Below are 22495 nucleotides of genomic sequence, written 5' to 3' on the forward strand. Positions count from 1 at the left end.
GAAGGTGATGAGGAAAGCAGGTAGGTTGTTAACATTTATTGAAAGGGGAAGTTAAAATAAAGGTACAGAAGTGTTGCTATTGCCTAGGTGCAACCATATCTGGAGTACTGCATATAGTTTGGGTCTCCTTAATTAAGCAAAATATATATGATTGCATTAGAAAGAGTTCAGAAACGGTTCAGTTGATTGATTACCAGAATGAAGGCCCACCTTATTAAGGCGAGGTTGAACGGATTGGGCCAATACCCATTAGAGTTTAGAAGAATAAGAAGTGATCTCAGGGAAATCCATCGTTTCAACATATTAATAGGGTGCATACTGAGAGGATGGCTCTCCTTGTGGGAGATTGTAGAAGTTGGGGATGCAGTTTGAAAAGTTAGTGCCTTCTTTTTAAGACTGACTTGAAGAGAAATGTTTTCTCTCACATATTGTTAACATTTGGAATTACTTTCCTCAAGAGAGCAGTGAAGATAGTAAACAGTCTTGAGTAATCCCGCAAGAAATTGATCAAGAATGATAGAGGGCAAATTAAAAAAAAAGGAGAACATAAAATGTAAGAGTAAACCATTTGGCTCTTTGAGCCTGCACCACGATTCAATGTGATCATGATAAATCTTCTACTCAACTTCATGTTCCTACACTAAGGCCAATAATCCCGATGGAGGAGGACAAGGGGGTGACAATGGCTTAGTGGTATTGTTGTTGGACTACTAATCCAGAGACTCAGATCATATTCTGGGTAGCTGGGTTTGCAGCAGATGGTTGAATTTGAATTCAACGGGGAAATCAAATCTGGAATTAAGAGTGTAATGATGACCATGAATCCATTGTTGGAAAAACCCATCTGGTTCACTAATCCCCTTTAGGGAAGGAAGTTGCCATCCTTACCTGGTCTGGCCTCTATGTGATTCCAGACTCACAGCATTGCGGTTGACTCATAATTGCCACCTGGAGGAGGACAGTCCATCCTCAGTGATTGCAGACTCCACCATATGAGTGGAAAGGAAAAGGCTGAAGATTCTCCAATCATCTTTAAACAGAAGTTATGAGTGAATTATCTGACCTCTTAGGTTCCACAGCAGATCAGGTGCTATTCTTGAGCCTACCTAAAGGTGTAACAGCATAGGAAAGGGCACCTTCTCAAGGGCAATTGGAAATGGACAATAAATATTGACCTTACCAGTACTGTCCACAATTTGGGATGAATTTTGAAAAGAAGATTATCTTGAAAAGAGTTGCTAGCCCATCAAAAACCAAGGTGCATTTCATCCATCCTAGAGCAGCTTACAAATTACATAATGATAATGGAGTTGTTCAATGATCTTTGCAATCAATGTTTATCAACCAGTTTAGAACAAGCCCACACCCACAAATAGACCGAGCTGCCAATGGAAACTGGGCAAAATTTGTGTGCCCGACACTGTTGGTATGAAGAAGGTGCTGAGATTCAGGCAGTCTCGGCGAGTAGCATCATCCTGCTTCTGCTGATCAGGCAGCTTTAAAATCCATCAATATTTCACATGAGGCTTCAGTAATTTAGAAGATCAATTTACAACGTCACTGCGATGTCCCAAAGATGATCCCCACTGCATCTATTGTCTTTGTTAATAAAAGCTTTAGTCTTGACTCTATGACTCCCTTCTTTACTTTCCACCTTCATTTGCCTGTTTCAATGTGAAAAAAACCTTATATTTAATCACGTTGAAACCCCGGTTATTACCTTCATTAAAAAGAAACAAACTAGACTGAGTGTATAATCAGTCACTCAACCTAAAATATTGGATCCTTTTTTGTTTTTCTGTCCTCTCTTTCCACCTCAGTTTCTCCTCCCTTGATGAAGTTGACACATTGCTGTGATTTGACATTCTGCTCCTTGGAGACATATTACACTGGATGTAAAGTCAACGCACACTTCAGACTAGACATAGAGTGCCAATACAATGTCAACCAGGCAGATAGAAGAGGGGAGTTCAACTACTGCCTTCCCTCCCCACCACCACTGCTAGCATGGATTGAGCAATTGCATTCTTAATTTCTTTTAAGTAGAAGATTGCTCAAAGGCAAGGACAGGGTTTGTGAGCAGTGCCCTCTCAATTCGCAGCGTTTACTTGGAAATGATGTTAAAGAGGAAACAGATTAAAGAATAAAATCTGGCATCTTTTTCCTTGTCTCAATCCTCACACGCCATCTTATTCAGTTTCTGGTGAAGTAAACTTCAGAGAAGAACCTCTTCATTCAAAGGGTTGTGAATCTGTAGAATTCCCTGCCCAGTGAAGCAGTTGAGGCCACCTTGTTGAATGTTTTTAAGGCAAAGATAGATATATTTTTGAACAGTGAAAGAATTAAGGGTTATGGCAAGTGGCGGGGGTTGGGGGGGGGTGGGGGTGGGGAAGGTTGTGTAAGTGGAGCTCAGTCCATGCAAAGATCAGCCATGGTCTTACAGAATGGGGCCAGATGACCTATTTTTGATCCTATCTCTTGTACTTTCATAGAGTCCTTCAGCACGGAGACAGGCCCTACAGCCCAAACTGGTCCATACCAACCAAAGTGTCCATCAACATTAATCCCCTTTCCCTGCACTTGGCCCATATCCTTCTAATCCTTTCCTATCCATGTATTTGTCCAAATGCCTGTTAACTGTTGTTAATGCACCTACCTCAACCACTTTGTCTGGCAGCTCATTCCATATACATGCCACCCTCTGTGTAAAAAAAGTTGGCCCTCAGTTTTCCTTTTATTCTTTCTCCTCTAACCTTAAACTGATGCCCTCTTTTGCTCACTTCCCCTACCCTGGGAGAAAGACTGAGTGCATTCACACAATCTATGCCTGTCATGATCTTATACACTTCTATAAGGCCCACCTTCCTCCACCCCCTTAGTCTCCTACCCTCGAAAGAAAAAAGTGTTAGTGTCGAGAGTGTGGTGCTGGAAAAGCACAGCAAGTCAGGCAGCATCCGAGGAGCAGAAGAATCGACATTTCAGGCATAAATCATTTCATCAGGAAGGGCTTATGCTGGAAACGTCGATTTTCCTGCTCCTCGGATGCTGCCTGACCTGCTGTGCTTTTCCAGCACCACACTCTCGACTCTGGTCTCCAACATCTGCAGTCCTCACTTGCTCCTAGAAAAAAAGAGTTAGCTTGTCCAACCTCTTCCTATAACTCAAACCCTTGAGTCCTTATGTTCTTATGTTCTCAGTTAATGTATTCAGAAAAAGATGTAAATTAGCTCACTATATGATAGTAATGGCAGTAACACATCAACATGAGAATTTAATATTAAATTTAATAATATCTTGACAGCTCACTGGATGGCTGAGGGGTTTAGGTCATAAGAATAGTTGTGAAATGAACATTTTTGCAATTCTGGGTGAGACTAACGTAACACAGGAGACAAAATGGTTTCAATACATTGCAGTTGGAGGATGGTTCAAGGTCAGATAAGTAAGGCTATTTCTGCATAAGATAGAGAATATTCTCCAGTGATTGGAAGATGATGATGATGATGAAGTTATTATAGGAATCCTCAGCCCTGGGACTTGATGGCACCTATATTCAGAATGCCGAAGGGGAATGTTAAGGAAAAACAAATGAAGAAAATATTGCAACTGTGAATAGAAACATCATAGTTTGAAGCTGTAAGATGTATATCACAGGGATGACACATCTCCTTCATCCCAAGGCAATAAATTCCAAGCCAGCAGAACTTTATTCAACACATGGAAATTAATTCGCCGAATCAACACTTCTAGTGCAGGCAACTGATGAGCAGACAGACTCTGCCTGTCAAAAATCAGACATGAGAGATTGATTATATATCTGTAACTTGTTGTAAACAACTCAAGATTGGGTTTTCCACATGCTGTTGCTTCGCAATGTTCAGGTGCAAAAATAATGACAATGGATAATGGTGGAGCTTCCAGCTTGTTAATTATGCCCTTCACAGCATATTGCTGAAGGCTGTCCAAATCTGGATCAGGAATCATTCCTGGATTAGGAACACACAAATAAATAACCTAATGGTATTTTAAGGCTCCATTGGCAGCATTGAGCTGAAGTGAATGCAGTTGCAAGGCCTGAGAAAATGTGCTCTGTTTGAGGCCTGTCAGCTCTTAAAGGGATTCTGGAAGGTAAAGACGGAAATCTTTTATGCTTTTCCTCGTCACATCCACACCTTCTCTCATTCACCACCTCACTCCTTCTACTGATCATTTTCTCATTCCTCTCCTCATCATTCTCCTGTTCTTATTAAAATCCCTCGAAATGCTTTATCACTGTTCCCTTACTCCCTCGTCATCACTGTTCTACTCATCACTGTCCCCCTCCTCATCACTGTCCTCCCTCCCCATCACTGTCCACTCCACATCACTGTCCTCCCTCCCCATCAATGTCCCCCTCCCCATCAATGTCCCCCTCCCCATCACTGTCCCCCTCCCCATCACTGTCCCCGTCCCCACCACTGTCCTCCCTCCCCATCACTGTCCCTTCCCTATCACTGTCCTCCCTCCCCATCACTGTCCTCCTCCCCATCAATGTCCCCCTCCCCATCACTGTCTCCCTCCCCATCACTGTCCCCCTCCCCATCACTGTCCCCCTCCCCATCACTGTCTCCCTCCCCATCACTGTCTCCCTCCCCATCACTGTCCCCCTCCCCATCACTGTCCCCCTCCCCACCACTGTCCTCCCTCCCCATCACTGTCCCCCTCCCCATCACTGTCCTCCCTCCCCATCACTGTCCCCCTCCCCATCACTGTCTCCCTCCCCATCACTGTCCCCCTCCCCATCACTGTCTCCCTCCCCATCACTGTCTCCCTCCCCATCACTGTCCCCCTCCCCATCACTGTCCCCCTCCCCACCACTGTCCTCCCTCCCCATCACTGTCCCCCTCCCCATCACTGTCCCCCTCCCCATCACTGTCCTCCCTCCCCATCACTGTCCCCCTCCCCATCACTGTCCCTTCCCTATCACTGTCCTCTCTCCCCATCACTGTCCCCTCCTCATCACTGTCCCTTCCCTATCACTGTCCTCTCTCCCCATCACTGTCCCCCTCCTCATCACTGTCCCCCTCCCCATCACTGTCCCTTCCCTATCACTGTCCTCTCTCCCCATCACTGTCCCCCTCCTCATCACTGTCCCCCTCCCCACCACTGTCCTCCCTCCCCATCACTGTCCCTTCCCTATCACTGTCCCCTCCCCATCACTGTCCCCTCCTCATCACTGTCCCCTCCCCATCACTGTCCCCCCTCCCCATCACTGTCCCTTCCCTATCACTGTCCCCTCCTCATCACTGTCCCGTCCCCATCACTGTCCCCCTCCCCATCACTGTCCCCTCCCCATCAATGTCCCCCTCCACATCACTGTCCCCTCCCCATCACTGTCCCCTCCTCTTCAGTCTCCCTCCTCATCACTGTCCCCCTCCTCATCACTGTCCCCTCCTCTTCACTGTCCCCTCCTCATCACTGTCCCCTCCTCATCACTGTCCCCTCCTCCTAGGAAACCCTTAGGAAGTAGCGACCATAATATGGTAGAGTTCAGTCTGGAGTTTGAAAGGGAGAAGGCAAAATCTGATGTAATGGTGTTACAGTTGAATAAAGGTAATTATGAGGGCATGAGAGAGGAACTGACTAAAATAGACTGGAAGCAGAGGCTAACCGGGAAGACACTAGAGCAAAAATGGCAGGAGTTTGTAGGTATAATTGAGGACACTGTACAGAGGTTCATTCCCAAGAAAAGAAAGATTAACCGGGGAGGGATTAGACAACCTTGGCTGACAAAGGAAGTCAGGAAATGTATTAAAGAAAAAGAGAGATCCTATAAAGTGGCTAAGAACAGTGGGAAATCAAAAAGCCAACAGAGGATAACAAAGAGTGTAATAAGAAATGAGAGGATCAAATATGAAGGTAGGCTAGCCAGTAATATTAGAAATAATAGTAAAAGTTTCTTTCAGTACATAAGAAACAAACAACAGGCAAAAGTAGACATTGGGCCACTTCAAACTGATGCAGGGAGCCTAGTGATGGGAGATAAGGAAATAGCAGGAGAACTTAACAAGTACTTTGCGTCAGTTTTCACAGTGGAAGACATGAGTAATATCCCAAAAATTAAAGGGTGTCACGGGGCTGAGTTGAGTATGGTTGCCATTACGAAAGAGATAGTGCTAGAAAAGTTAAAAAGTCTTAAAATTGATAAATCTCCTGGCCCCGATGGGATACACCCTAGAGTTCTGAGAGAGGTTGCTGAGGAAATAGCAGAGGCATTGGTTGAGATCTTTCAAGAGTCACTGGAGTCAGGAAAGGTCCCGGATGATTGGAAGATGGCTGTAGTAACCCCCTTGTTCAAGAAAGGATCAAGGCAAAAGATGGAAAATTATAGGCCAATCAGCTTAATCTCGGTTGTTGGTAAAATTCTAGAATCCATCATTAAGGATGAGGTTTCTAAATTCTTGGAAGAGCAGAGTCTGATTAGAACAAGTCAACATGGATTTAGTAAAGGGAGGTCATGCCTGACAAACCTGTTGGAATTTTTTGAAGAGGTAACAAGTAGGTTAGACCAGGGAAACCCAGTGGATGTGGTCTATCTGGACTTTCAAAGGCCTTTGATAAGGGACACACGGGAGGCTGCTGAGCAAGGTGAGGGCCCATGGTGTTCGAGGTGAGCTGCTGGGATGGATTGAGGATTGGCTATCTAACAGAAGGCAGAGAGTTGGGATAAAAGGTTCTTTTTCAGAATGGCAGCCGGTGACGAGCGGTGTCCCGCAGGGTTCGGTGCTGGGGCCACAGCTGTTCGCATTATATATTAATGATTTGGATGAGGGAACCGGGGGCATTCTAGCGAAGTTTGCCGATGATACGAAGTTAGGTGGACAGGCAGGTAGTACTGAGGAAGTGGGGAGGCTACAGAAGGATCTAGACAGGTTGGGAGAGTGGTCCAGGAAATGGCTGATGGAATTTAACGTGAGCAAGTGCGAGGTCTTGCACTTTGGCAAAAAGAATAAAAGCATGGACTACTTTCTAAATGGTGAGAAACTTAATAAAGCCAAAGCACAAAGGGATCTGGGAGTGCTAGTCGAGGATTCTCTAAAGGTAAACATGCAGGTTGAGTCTGTGATTAAGAAAGCGAATGCAATGTTGTCTCTTTTCTCAAGAGGGTTGGAATATAAAAGCAGAGATGTACTACTAAGACTTTATAAAGCTCTGGTTAGGCCCCATTTGGAGTACTGTGTCCAGTTTTGGTCCCCACACCTCAGGAAGGACATACTGGCACTGGAACGTGTCCAGCGGAGATTCACACGGATGATCCCTGGAATGACAGGTCTAGCATATGAGGAACGGCTGAGGATACTGGGATTGTATTCGTTGGAGTTTAGAAGATTAAGGGGAGATCTAATAGAGACGTACAAAATAATACATGGCTTTGAAAAGGTGGATGCTAGAAAATTGTTTCTGTTAGGCGAGGAGACTAGGACCCGTGGACACAGCCTTAGAATTAGAGGGGGTCATTTCAGAACGGAAATGCGGAGACATTTCTTCAGCCAGAGAGTGGTGGGCCTGTGGAATTCATTGCCACGGAGTGCAGTGGAAGCCGGGACGCTAAATGTCTTCAAGGCCGAGATTGATAGGTTCTTGTTGTCTAGAGGAATTAAGGGCTACGGGGAGAATGCTGGTAAGTGGAGCTGAAATGCGCATCAGCCATGATTGAATGGCGGAGTGGACTCGATGGGCCGAATGGCCTTACTTCCACTCCTATGTCTTATGGTCTTATGGTCTCCTCAGTCTCCCTCCCCATCACTGTCCCCTCCCCATCACTGTCCCCTCCTCATCACTGTCCCCTCCCCATCACTATCCCCCTCCTCATCACTGTCCCCTCCCCATCACTGTCCCCTCCTCATCACTGTCCCCTCCTCATCACTGTCCCCTCCTCATCACTGTCCCCTCCCCATCACTGTCCCCCTCCTCATCACTGTCCCCTCCCCATCAATGTCCCCCTCCTCATCACTGTCCCCTCCCCATCAATGTCCCCCTCCTCATCACTGTCTCCCTCCTCATCACTGTCCCCCTCCTCATCACTGTCCCCCTCCCCATCACTGTCCTCCCTCCCCATCACTGTCCCCCTCCCCATCACTGTCTCCCTCCTCATCACTGTCTCCCTCCTCATCACTGTCCCCCTCCCCATCACTGTCTCCCTCCGCATCACTGTCCCCCTCCTCATCACTGTCCCCCTCCTCATCACTGTCTCCCTCCTCATCACTGTCCCCCTCCTCATCACTGTCTCCCTCCCCATCACTGTCTCCCTCCTCATCACTGTCCCCCTCCTCGTCACTGTCCCCCTCCCCATCACTGTCCCCCTCCTCGTCACTGTCCCCTCCCCATCACTGTCTCCCTCCTCATCACTGTCCCCCTCCCCATCACTGTCTCCCTCCTCATCACTGTCCCCCTCCTCGTCACTGTCCCCTCCCCATCACTGTCCCCCTCCCCATCACTGTCCCCTCCCCATCACTGTCTCCCTCCCCATCACTGTCCCCTCCCCATCACTGTCCCCTCCTCATCACTGTCCCCCTCCCCATCACTGTCCCCTCCCCATCACTGTCCCCCTCCCCATCACTGTCCCCTCCCCATCACTGTCCCCTCCCCATCACTGTCCCCCTCCCCATCACTGTCCCCTCCCCATCACTGTCCACCCTCCCCATCACTGTCCCCCTCCCCATCACTGTCCCCCTCCCCATCACCGTCTTACTCCTCATCACTGTCCCCCTCCCCATCACTGTCCCTCTCCCCATCACTGTCCCCTCCTCATCACTGTCCCCCTCCCCATCACTGTCCCCTCCCCATCACTGTCCCCTCCCCATCACTGTCCCCTCCCCATCACTGTCCCCCTCCCCATCCCTGTCCCCTCCCCATCACTGTCCCCTCCCCATCACTGTCTCCCTCCCCATCACTGTCCCTCTCCCCATCACTGTCCCCTCCCCATCACTGTCTCCCTCCCCATCACTGTCCCTCTCCCCATCACTGTCCCCTCCCCATCACTGTCCTCCCTCCTCATCACTGTCCCCCTCCCCATCACTGTCTCCCTCCCCATCACTGTCCCTCTCCCCATCACTGTCCCCTCCCCATCACTGTCCTCCCTCCTCATCACTGTCCCCTCCCCATCACTGTCCCCCTCCTCATCACTGTCCCTCTCCCCATCACTGTCCCCTCCCCATCACTGTCCCCTCCTCATCACTGTCCCCCTCCCCATCACTGTCCGCTCCTCATCACTGTCCCCTCCTCATCACTGTCCCCTCCCCATCACTGTCCCCTCCCCATCACTGTCCCCCTCCCCATCACTGTCCCCTCCTCATCACTGTCCCCTCCTCATCACTGTCCCCTCCTCATCACTGTCCCCTCCCCATCACTGTCCCCCTCCCCATCACTGTCCCCTCCTCATCACTGTCCCCTCCCCATCACTGTCCCCTCCCCATCACTGTCCCCCTCCCCATCACTGTCCCCTCCTCATCACTGTCCCCTCCCCATCACTGTCCCCTCCCCATCACTGTCCCCCTCCCCATCACTGTCCCCTCCTCATCACTGTCCCCCTCCCCATCACTGTCCCCTCCCCATCACTGTCCCCCTCCCCATCACTGTCCCCTCCTCATCACTGTCCCCTCCCCATCACTGTCCCCTCCTCATCACTGTCCCCCTCCCCATCACTGTCCCCTCCTCATCACTGTCCCCTCCCCATCACTGTCCCCTCCTCATCACTGTCCCCTCCCCATCACTGTCCCCTCCCCATCACTGTCCCCTACTCATCACTGTCCCCCTCCCCATCACTGTCTCCCTCACCATCACCGTCTTACTCCTCATCACTGTCCCCCTCCTCATCACTGTCCCCCACCCCATCACTGTTCCCCTCTTCATCACTGTTCCCCTCATATCTGTCTCCCTCTTCGCCACTGTCCCCTCCTTATCTCTGTCCCCCTCCCCATCACTGTCCTCTTTCCATCACTGTCCCCCTCCCCATCACCGTCTTACTCCTCGTCACTGTCCCCCTCCCTATCACTGTCCTCTTTCCATCACTGTCCCCCTCCTCATCACTGTCCCCCTCCTCATCACTGTCCCCCTCCCCATCACTGTCCCCCTCCTCATCACTGTCCCCCTCCTCATCACTGTCCCCTCCTCATCACTGTTTCCCTCCCCATCACTGTCCCCCTCCCCATCAACGTCTTACTCCTCGTCACTGTCCCCCTCCCCATCACCGTCTTACTCCTCGTCACTGTCTCCCTCTCCATCACTGTCCCCCTCCCCATCACCGTCTTACTCCTCGTCACTGTCCCCCTCCCTATCACTGTCTCCCTCCTCATCACTGACCCCTCCCCATCACCGTCTTACTCCTCGTCACTGTCTCCCTCTCCATCACTGTCCCCCTCCTCATCACTGTCCCCCTCCCCATCACTGTCCCCTCCCCATCACTGTCCCCCTCCTCATCACTGTCCCCCTCCCCATCACTGTCCCCTCCCCATCACTGTCCCCCTCCCCATCACTGTCCCCTCCCCATCACTGTCCCCTCCTCATCACTGTCCCCCTCCCCATCAGTGTCCCCTCCCCATCACTGTCCCCTCCCCATCAGTGTCCGCTCCCCATCACTGTCCCCTCCCCATCACTGTCCCCCTCCCCATCAGTGTCCCCTCCCCATCACTGTCCCCTCCCCATCACCGTCTCACTCCTCATCACTGTCCCCCTCCCCATCACTGTCCCCCTCCCCATCACTGTCCCCTCCCCATCACCGTCTCACTCCTCATCACTGTCTCCCTCTCCATCACTGTCCCCCTCCCCATCACTGTCCCCCTCCTCATCACTGTCCCCCTCCCCATCACTGTCCCCTCCCCATCACTGTCCCCTCCCCATCAGTGTCCCCTCCCCATCACTGTCCCCCACCCCATCAATGTCCCCTCCCCATCACTGTTCCCCTCATCACTGTCCCCCTCCCCATCACTGTCTCCTCCTCATCACTGTCCCCTCCCCATCACTGTCCCCCTCATCAATGTCCCCCTCCCCATCACTGTCCCCCTCTCCATCACTGTCCCCCTCTCCATCACTGTCCCCCTCCCCATCACTGTCCCCCTCTCCATCACTGTCCCCTCCCCATCACTGTCCCCCTCATCACTGTCCCCTCCCCATCACTGTCCCCCTCATCACTGTCCCCTCCCCATCACTGTCCCCCTCATCACTGTCCCCTCCCCATCAGTGTCCCCTCCCCATCACTGTCCCCTCCCCATCACCGTCTCACTCCTCATCACTGTCCCCCTCCCCATCACCGTCTTACTCCTCGTCACTGTCTCCCTCTCCATCACTGTCCCCCTCCCCATCACTGTCCCCCTCCTCATCACTGTCCCCCTCCCCATCACTGTCCCCTCCCCATCACTGTCCCCTCCCCATCAGTGTCCCCTCCCCATCACTGTCCCCCACCCCATCAATGTCCCCTCCCCATCACTGTTCCCCTCATCACTGTCCCCCTCCCCATCACTGTCTCCTCCTCATCACTGTCCCCTCCCCATCACTGTCCCCCTCATCAATGTCCCCCTCCCCATCACTGTCCCCCTCTCCATCACTGTCCCCCTCTCCATCACTGTCCCCCTCCCCATCACTGTCCCCCTCTCCATCACTGTCCCCTCCCCATCACTGTCCCCCTCATCACTGTCCCCTCCCCATCACTGTCCCCCTCATCACTGTCCCCTCCCCATCACTGTCCCCCTCATCACTGTCCCCTCCCCATCACTGTCCCCCTCATCACTGTCCCCTCCCCATCACTGTCCCCTCCACATCACTCTTCCCCTCATCACTGTCCCTTCCTCATTAATGTCCTCTCCCCATCACTGTCCCCCTCCTCATCACTGTCCCCTTCCCCACCACTGTCCCCCTCCCTATCACTGTCCCCCTCCCCATCACTGTCCCCTCCCCATCACTGTCCCCTTCCCCACCACTGTCCCCCTCCCTATCACTGTCCCCCTCCCCATCACTGTCCCCCTCCCTATCACTGTTCCCCTCCCCATCACTGTCCCCCTCCCTATCACTGTCCCCCTCCCCATCACTGTCCTCCTCCCTATCACTGTCCCCCTCCCTATCACTGTCCCCCTCCCTATCACTGTCCCCCTCCCCATCACTGTCCCCCTCCCTATCACTGTCCCCCTCCCCATCACTGTCCCCCTCCCCATCACTGTCCCCCTCCTCATCACTGTCCCCCTCCTCATCACTGTCCCCCTCCCCATCACTGTCCCCCTCCCTATCACTGTCCCCCTCCCTATCACTGTCCGCCTCCCCATCACTGTCCCTTCCCCATCACTTTCCCCCTCCCCATCACTGTTCCCCTCATTATCACTGTCCCCTCTTCATCACTGTTCCCCTCATCACTGTCTCCCTCCTCGTCACTGTCTCCCTCCTCATCACTGTCTCCCTCCTCGTCACAGTCTCCCTCCCCATCACTGTCTCCCTCCTCGTCGCTGTCTCCCTCTCCATCACTGTCCCTTCCTCATCACTGTCCCCCTCCCCATCACTGTCTCCCTCCTCGTCACTGTCTCCCTCCTCGTCACTCTCTCCCTCCCCATCACTGTCCCCCTCCCCATCACTGTCCCCCTCCCCATCACTGTTCTCCCTCCTCATCACTGTCCCCTCCCCATCACTGTCCCCCTCCCCATCACTGTCCCCCTCCCCATCACTGTTCTCCCTCCTCATCACTGTCCCCTCCCCATCACTGTCCCCCTCCCCATCACTGTCCCCTCCCCATCACTGTCCCCTCCCCATCACTGTCCCCTCCTCATCACTGTCCCCTCCTCATCACTGTCCCCCTCCCCATCACTGTCCCCCTCCCCATCACTGTCCCCCTCCCCATCACTGTTCTCCCTCCTCATCACTGTCCCCTCCCCATCACTGTCCCCCTCCCCATCACTGTCCCCTCCCCATCACTGTCCCCTCCCCATCACTGTCCCCCTCCCCATCACTGTCCCCTCCCCATCACTGTCCCCTCCCCATCACTGTCCCCTCCCCATCACTGTCCCCTCCTCATCACTGTCCCCTCCCCATCACTGTCCCCCTCCCCATCACTGTCCCCCTCCCCATCACTGTTCTCCCTCCTCATCACTGTCCCCTCCCCATCACTGTCCCCCTCCCCATCACTGTCCCCTCCCCATCACTGTCCCCTCCCCATCACTGTCCCCCTCCCCATCACTGTCCCCCTCCCCATCACTGTCCCCTCCCCATCACTGTCCCCTCCCCATCACTGTCCCCTCATCACTGTCCCCTCCCCATCACTGTCCCCCTCCCCATCACTGTCCCCTCCCCATCACTGTCCCCTCCTCATCACTGTCCCCTCCCCATCACTGTCCCCCTCCCCATCACTGTCCCCTCCCCATCACTGTCTCCCTCCCCATCACTGTCCCCTCCTCATCACTGTCCCCTCCCCATCACTGTCCCCTCCTCATCACTGTCCCCTCCCCATCACTGTCCCCCTCCTTATCACTGTTCCCCTCCCCATCACTGTCCCTTCCTCATTAATGTCCTCTCCCCATCACTGTTCCCCTCATCACTGTCTCCCTCCTCATCACTGTCCCCTCCCCATGACTGTCCCCCTCCCCATCACTTTCCCCCTCCCAATCACTGTCCCCCTCCCCATCACTGTCCCCCTCCTCATCACTGTTCCCCTCATCACTGTCTCCGTCCTCACTAATGTCCCCCTCCTCATCACTGTGTCCCTCCTATCACTGTCCCCTCCCCATCACTGTCCCCTTCTCATCACTATCTCCCTCATCACTATCCCCTCCCCATCACTGTCCCCTCCCCATCACTGTCCCCTCCTCATCACTATCCCCTCCTCATCACTGTCCCCTCCCCATCACTATCCCCTCCTCATCACTGTCCCCTCCCCATCACTGTCCCCTCCCCATCACTGTCCCCTCCTCATCACTATCCCCTCCTCATCACTGTCCCCTCCTCATCACTGTCCCCTCCTCATCACTGTCCCCTCCCCATCACTGTCTCCCTCCCCATCGGTGTTCCCTCCTCATCACTGTCCTCCCTCCCCATCACTGTCCCCCTCCCCATCACTGTCCCCCTCCCCATCACTGTCTCCCTCTCCACCACTATCTCCCTCCCCATCACTGTCTCCCTCCCCATCACTGTCTCCCTCTCCATCACTGTCTCCCTCTCCATCACTGTCTCCCTCCCCATCACTGTCTCCCTCCCCATCACTGTCTCCCTCCCCATCACTGTCTCCCTCCCCATCACTGTCTCCCTCTCCATCACTGTCTCCCTCTCCATCACTGTTCATCCTTCTCTCACTGTTTCCCTTTCCCTCATTGTTCGCCTTTCCCATACTGTTCCTTTCTCTATCACTATTCCCCTTTCCATCGATGTTCTTGCCTTGTTCCACCCCAGTACTGCCCTTCTTTCTCCAAACCCCCTCTCTATCACCACCCTCTCCCCCTTCCAATCATCCTTTCCCTCCTCTGCCAATCACAGACTTCTTCCACTCCCTACCATTCACCTCTATCCATCACTATCACTCGACCCCTCCCCATCACTGACCGTCTCAGATTACTGTTCCCCCACATTCTCACCATCACTCGCACTCCCTAGACTGTTAATGACCAAGCCCTCTGCCTCTCCTCAAAGAAATTTCTTGTTTGAATTTTTTGTCCCCTCCCTCCTGATCGTACACTCTTTCACCCAATCTCCACCATTTCCCATTTCGTCCACTCCCCTTTTTGGACCACTCTATGGGTGACACCAATGAGCCATCTGGCTTTGTTCATCTTGCCAATCTCGTGCAATGAGGAATCCATTAGCAGGTACCAGTGCCCTCAGACTTTTGGCCCTGCTTCCTCCTCTTCATCCCAGTCAAAGGATCATGGAGGGCTCCCTAGTAAAAATCAATGCCCCGAGGAGAGGAGGGTGCTGGGTTGGAATGCTGCCAAAATGGATGTAAAGCAGCCGAAGGTGATCGCACACTTTTCTTAAATAAGACAGAAATTGCTAGGGAAACTCAGCAGACCTGTCAGCATCTGTGAAGAGAAAGCAGAGTTAATGTTAAGAGTGTAGTGATCTTTCTTCCTAATTGGACCCAAAGCATTAACTCTACTTTCTCTCCACAATTTCTGCCAGACCTTCTGAGTTTCTCTGGCCCTTTCTTGTTTTGGTTTCAGACTTCCAGCACCAACAGTTCTACGTTGCGTTTCACACACTCTTTTTGTTTTGCAGATGCAGCCAGAGCTTCGAAGGAGGATGCCGAGGAATTCGACATAGACCTGGATGCCCCTGAGACAGAGAAGGCTGCTGTCGCCATACAAAGTCAGTTCAGAAAATTCCAGAAGAAAAAGCAGGACCCTTCTTAGGCTTTCCGTTGGGTGCTGAGAAAAACAGCACACAACAGGTCAACTCACTCATAGCTGTCTTCTATTGGTGCATGCAGAAAAGGAAACACCGTTAGTGTGTGTGTATTTAATAAATTCCCGAAAATTCTTATGTAATACTACCCTTAGCCATTCACTTGTAACCTGTTCCTATTATTATTCATACCTTAATAAAGTCAGTATTGTACCTGACACATTTCCAGTAATCTTCCTTCTCAAAGCTACAATCAGAACCTGAAAGTAGGAGCACAGCAAATTTACTTGCCAATTTTCTCCCTCTTCTGAAGGTGCTGACCACTGCTGGAATGTAACTCCAAAGGGTAGCTTGCTACTTCATGACCAGGGACCAAACCTCACTTGTGAATTAGTGCAGGTTAATGCTGCAAACACTCGTCAGCAATGTCATACAGGAAGCATTAGAGGAGTAGGAATGCTTGAAAGTGGCTAAGTTGCCAGGGCTGGATGGATTGTTCCCTGGGATGTTGAAAGAGATCAAGGAGGAAATAAGAGATGCTCTGAGGATTATTTTCCAACCTTCACCAATGCAGGCGAGGTGCTGGAGGACTGGAGGAATGTCAATGTGATTCCGTTGTTTGAAAAGGGTACAAAAGAAGTGCTATCCAATTATAGGGCAATTGGTCTTACTTCTGTGGTGGGCAAATTGCTGGAATCAATCCTGAGGGATTGGATAAATTGTTGTTGAGACAGTCAGGGATTGTCAGCATGGCTTTATTAAAGGAAGCAAATTTGATTGAATTTGATTTGAGGAAGTGACAAGGAGCATCAATGAGGGTAGTGCACTGGATGGTGCCTTCATGGATTTTAGTGAGGCCTTTGACAAGATTCCACATAGCAGACTGGTCCAAAAAAGTAAAGGCCCATGGGAGACAGGGTAATGTGTCAAATTGTATCCAAAGTTGGCTTGGAAACAATAAACAAAGGACAATGGTTAAAGGCTGCCCTTGTGAAGGGACAGTTGTTTCAAGTGGTGTTCCTCATGGCTTGTGTTGGCAGCCCTGTTTTACATTAATGATTTGGAATTGAATGTGGGGGGCACAAGTGGGAAATTTGCAGATGACAGAAAAATTGGCCACGTAGTGGATAGTGTAGAGGGATGATTAATATCCCAAAATGATAGAGATGGGTTAGTGGACTGGGCAGGAAAGTGGCAGATGGAGCTCAGCAGATAAGTCTCAGGTAATGCATCTAGGGAGGTCAAAGAGTAAAGGGGAATATACAGTAAACAAGAATATACTGACAAGGGTAGATGAGGTGAGAGATCTTGGCTTCAAGTGCATAGTTCACGGCGATCGAGCCCTCCACAATCACCTGATGAAGGAGCGTCGCTCCAAAAGCTCGTGTGCTTCCAATTAAACCTGTTGGACTATAACCTGGTGTTGTGTGATTTTTAACATAATTCACTAAAGGAATCTTTGCATATAGAGAAAGTTGTTAAGAAGGCATTTGGAATGCTATTCTTCATTGGCAGAGATGTGGAATACAAAAGTAGGGATATAATGATGAAGTATAAGACACTGGTGAGGCCACAACTGGAGTATTGTAAACAGTTCTGGTCACCACATTACAGGAAGGACATAATTGCTCTGGAGAGAGTGCAGAGAAGATTGAATTAGGTTTATTTTCACATTTACTCACCTGAGTACAGTGAAAACTTTGCAAGTTGCCACCACGGTGCCATCTTAGTTACGAAAATACTTAGGTACAGAATCTTGGTACAGATTGACTAGAATGTTGCTAGAATTACAGCTCTGAGGAGAGATTGGAGAGGTTGGGGTTGTTTTCCTTGGAACAGAGAAGGCTGAAGGATGACAGAATTGAGATATACAATGCTGTGAAGGTAGAGATGGAGTGTTCAAGAGGGACCTGGTTCCTTTGGCACAGAGTTCAAAGACCAGACATCACAGATTCAAGCTAAGTGACAGAAGAATTAGAGGAGTTGTGAGGAATAGTTTTTATGCACAGACAGAGGTAGGTGCCTGGAATTTGTTACCTGAATTGGTGGTGGAGACAGAGACCTTAAATTATTATAACAGGTCCTGGAATCTGCACCTTAAGTGTTGTAGGGTTATGGGTTGTGTGCTGGAAGTTAGGATTAGAAATAGTATCTGGGTGTCTTTGGATTTGCATGCACAACATGGGCCAAATAGTCCCTTTCTGTGCTGTATCATTTCTATGGTTTTGTGGGTCTAGACCGAAGCGGTAATTATGAAGAGAAAGAAATGGGCCTAGTATTCAGGTTGATGGCAGTGAATAATCCTCATGAGCAGCATTGGAAAGGGCTCCATCATTGTTTACTGAGGGACGAGCTGATCATGTGCATCAGGATAGTGCTGATCAACATGGAAATTCATTTCAAGAAGCACTGCATTGAAAAGTCGAGATCCTGATAAGACCACACAGGGTATACTGTGCATAGTTCTGATCTCCACATTACAAAAATGTTGGATGGGTCCTGAAGAAAACTTAAAAATAGATTCACCAATGGTGGCAACCAACCTAAGGAGGTATAAGGAAAAAATCCTTTCTGTGGAAAAGGGAAGTCTGGGGGGGGGGACATGTTATCTTCTGACTATTGTAGTATCCAACGTCTGCCATTTTTTTCTCAGCTGTTTCCTGATCTTGTCTCCTTCTCAACCACCCCCCCTCCCTTACTCTGGTCTCTGGCATTGCCACCTGCTGCCTTCTGACCTCATCTGCTTTCTACCTTTTCATAAAAGAAGAAATACTTTTAGATTTTGCGTATATTCTGATTTCACTTCACTTACATTTAGTCAATCTTCACAACATATTCAATTCCCCGAAAAACATGCCTTGACCCTTCTTCTATTAAATGCTGTACTTTTCCTCTGTTTGAAATGTTTTTCTGCAGTAACGTGCTTATGGAAGTTAATTACCAGTTAATTTCACATGATGTCAAGTTGTTTCTGAAAGGATACAATTATATTTTTTTGAAAATACTGCTTATGTTAACAATAGTTGGGGTGAGGGAAGAAGAGGTGTCATCTCAGTGATTGTGGAAATAACCAGCCATAAGTGACCTAGAGGCATTAGGAGGAGGTAAAATTTTAAATTTCTAATCACTACATTAAACTACAATGAGGGAGCTCACAGTTCACCTTTAGCTGACTGCATAACCTCCATAATATGCAACTGAGTCTAAAATTACTGGTATACACCAGCAAGAATTGAAACAAGGACACTGATTTACAGGGGCTGAATATGCCAAAATATATGTTTAATGGATGGGATTCTGTGATTCATACTGAAGTTTTTTCTATTCACCTGTTTTCACTTGCAAATTTAGGTTGTCTTGGAATGTCCAGGAATGAAATATTCATCTCCAGAATATCAGACAGTCTAAGATAATAAAAATCATTGCAAATTTGAATGCATAATTTTTCTTCACTTTTTTCTGAACTTCTTTATCTATCAGTTGTAAAAGCATTGGTGATAGGGAAAATAAAGATTGTTTGATTGGGAAAGAGAGTTGGATGCAGGAAGTTAAGTGATAGAACATTCAGTGAATCCCTGACCTGATTTGCAAACTCCACTTTTAGTCAGTGATGAAAGAAAACAAATATTCATCAGTTGATTTCACATCGTTCACAATCATTGGTCGTCAAGAAGCACTTTGCGAACAGTGAAATACTTTTGAGGCAGTGTCAGTGTTGTTATGTAGAAACCATGTTAACCAATTTGTACACAGCAAACTCTTTCAAACAGTAATTAAATAATAACCAGACAATGTGATTTTTCTCTTGTCTGCGATGGATAAATAAGCCCCTCCTGTTCTGGTTAAAATTAGGGCCACAGGAGTTTTTTTGTGTCCTCTGAGAAGGCAGATCAAGCTTGAGTTTAAAATTCATCAGTTGCTCCCTCAGTACTGAATTGGAGTGTCAGCCTAAGTTATTTTGCTTAATGTCTGGAGTTGGGTGTGAACCTTCAGAAGCTACAAACTGAGCTATAGCTGATGTACAAAGCCACAAACAAATTGCAACAATAAGTGAACACAATGACAGAAAAATCCTAGGAGTGCTACACAGGCTCAATGGTTGATTTCCCTGAGGAAGGCAGTGCTGTGTACCGCAAATTTCACAAAGATAGTGAACTTTAGGACATTGATGATCCTCCATAGTTACCTCAATGGTTCTCTCTCTTAATGTTTACACAAAATAATATCATTGGAAAACAAGTGCATCTCATTCTTAGGTGACTTTAAAATGTTTTATGGAAGTCACAAATTTCATGTTGGAAGAGGGGTGATTGCCCGAACTAATCCACACCACCTGAGACTTAAACCTGATGGGCATCACCTTTAAATGTTGGCAAAAAAGCTGCTGGTGCCATGCAGGTAGAAAGTCAGCCAACTCCCACCCACAACGAACCAACAACGTAAGTGGGGTTTGGGGCTGCAGGAGAGATGGCATGTGCTTGTGTGATTGTGCAAAAAACAGGATCCCTGGGCGGCACGGTGGCACAGTGGTTAGCACTGCTGCCTTACAGCACTGGAGACCCGGGTTCAATTCCCGCCTCGGGCGACTGACTGTGTGGAGTTTGCATGTTCTCCCCGTGTCTGCGTGGGTTGCCTCTGGGTGCTCCGGTTTCCTCCCACAGTCCAAAAATGTGCAGGTTAGGTGAATTGGCTACGCTAAATTGCCCGTCGTGTTAGGTAAAGGGGTAAATGTAGGGCAATGGGTCTGGGTGGGTGGCGGGTCGGTGTGGACTTGCTGGGCCGAAGGGCCTGTTTCCACACTGTAAGTAATCTAATCTAATAATAACTGATTATTTCCTTGGCCTTTTTGTGTTGTATTTCATTTAAAGATCACAGATCAGGGTGCACAGTTTCTGGTAGAGTTAGACAGAGCACTTGTGGTGTTAGCTTCGCTCCTTTTACAACTGAATTTCATACTCAGTGGCCTATCTTCAACATAAGGCCCTGATTTAAATATTTAAAGAACCTCGCACATGTTTCACATGGCCACCTTAGATGCCAGAACCAGAGTATGCGATGCTGTTAGAACACAACAATATGCAATTCAACTGCAAAAACAGAAGTTGCTGGAAAAGTTCAGCAGGTCTGGCAGAATCTGTGAAGACAAATAAGAATGAACGTTTCGGTTCCAGTGACATTTCCTCAGAACTCACTGAATGGTGGGATGGCTAACTCCATCTGAAGTCTGAACAAGCCTATCCACAGTGTTATGCTTGTGGTCTGTTTGTTCCCTTCCTTCTCTCTTGTAATATTCAACCTAATAATGCTGAATCTGAATTGAAAGACTTTGCACTGAGCCCCGACAATAAAAGCTAATATTAGGTTATAGCTCTGCTTAATCTCTGCACAAATATGTGGTGGTGGGATAGGGCAATGTGAACCCAGTTTTACGAAATGTTTTGGATTGCGTGTTAAAAACTGAAAGAATTGCAGATGCTGCAAATCAGAAACAAAATCAGAAGTTGCTGGAAAAGCTCAGCAGGTCTGGCAGCATCTATGAAAAGAAATCAGAGTTAACGTTTCAGGTCCGGTGACCCTTCCTCAGAACTGCTAAGCTTTTCCGGCAATTTCTGTTTGTTTCTGATTTACAGCATCTGCAGTTCGTTCAGTTTTTAACATGCAATTCCAAATGTTTTGTGCTGTAGAACTGGATTCAACACCACCCACCCCCCAATATATTCATGCAGAGATTTAGCAGAGCTGCAACATAATGCTAGGCTTTTATTGTCAGGACTCAATGCAAAGCTTTTCCATTCAGATTCAGCATCACCTTTAAACAAGAGCACACAGACTCTTGTACCACAACCATAACACTGTGGGTGGCCTTGGCCAGGCTTCAGGTAGATTTCAGCCATTCCCCTCCACTCTACAAAGGCCAGCTAACCTGATTGGTCTAGGCTGTAGTGGTCCCAACAGCTCCAGTGCTGATTGGTGAGCACTGTTAGAACTGCAAGCAATCTCTGGGTCAAAAGAAGAAGTAGGTACCAGGCTCTGGAACTCTGGGCATGGAGGGCTCATGGAGTCTGGAGAGGGTAGTGAGTGTGGTGGCTTTTGAAAGCCAGGTGAGGGAGTCATAAAGATATGTGTGTGTGTGTGTGTGTGTGTGTGTGGAGGGGGGAGGGAATGGGTATGTGAGTGGGGGAGGGGAGCCGCACAAATATATGGCAGAGAACACCCACCCAGCATACCCTTAAAAGGAGATCACCTCTTCCCTTCTTGCTTTCACCACAACTCCTCTCTAGTCTGGCTTCTGTCAACCAGATATTATAGGGACAGTGGTAGACTTCGATGTCCAATAATCAAGGATCTAGGGACAGGCAGCCTAATGGGTGCCTTACCTACTCCCTGGAATTATAGCGCTGGATTGGTGGTGGGCCTGACATTTCTTATGTGCCCATCCTCCACTGAAAATGTTTGACAAGGTGAGGGAGCATAAAATCCAGTCTTACATGCTTTGATGTCATTTACACCAAAATAAAATGAATCCTGCAAGGGAATCATTCCCACATGCAGGAGGGTAGAATGACAGCAATATTCAAAACCCTGGAAAAAACATCAAATAAAGTGGCAAGAATAGTATATTGCTAGTTGTCCGTAACATATACAGGTCATCCCTGGTTGATCTTGGCATTTTAAATCTACTATTGCTGCAATGTTTTCTTACAACAAAGAACGCTCGATGTAAGTTGTTGTTACAAACTATGCTTTTATGTACTTTATTTTTCCCTCGACAATACCAATGTTAAAATGCTGAGTGTACAATTTACAAAGTAAAAGTCCCACAAGATGAATCAGTTTTGAAGTGTTTTAGGCTTGAGTTAAAGGGTTTATTTTTTAGCTCAATATTTTGAGGCTTTAAGTCTTTTTTGTCTTCATGGTAATTGTGAACATTTAAATTACATATTATCTCTCTAGTTTCACTTGATGTGACTTAAATCTTCAAATTGTTTAACTGAAAGAAAAATGTATTAGAAATTCAAATTGGAACAAGAATAACTGTGAGATTATAAAGCAGGTTAAAACAATAGTTCATAATTCATAATCCCAGACCTTGTGGTGTTAAGGGGCAGTGTCCCTACCACTGGTGCATAGGGTCCAGTCCCTCATC

The 22495-nt window shown here is 48.9% G+C and overlaps 1 protein-coding gene across 1 annotated transcript in view; it reads left to right on the top strand.

Annotated features, from left to right (window-relative positions):
* Positions 1-15566, top strand: part of pcp4b (Purkinje cell protein 4b) — a 139098-nt gene extending 123532 nt beyond the window's left edge. Inside the window, exon 3 of the mRNA XM_072585692.1 lies at positions 15223-15566. Coding sequence (XP_072441793.1) covers positions 15223-15356 — 134 coding nt within the window. The 3' untranslated portion in view covers positions 15357-15566. The remainder of the gene's footprint in view (positions 1-15222) is intronic.
* The last annotated feature ends 6929 nt before the right edge of the window (positions 15567-22495 follow it).

The sequence above is a fragment of the Chiloscyllium punctatum genome, chromosome 15 (assembly GCF_047496795.1).
Source record: "Chiloscyllium punctatum isolate Juve2018m chromosome 15, sChiPun1.3, whole genome shotgun sequence".
Taxonomy (NCBI): domain Eukaryota; kingdom Metazoa; phylum Chordata; class Chondrichthyes; order Orectolobiformes; family Hemiscylliidae; genus Chiloscyllium; species Chiloscyllium punctatum.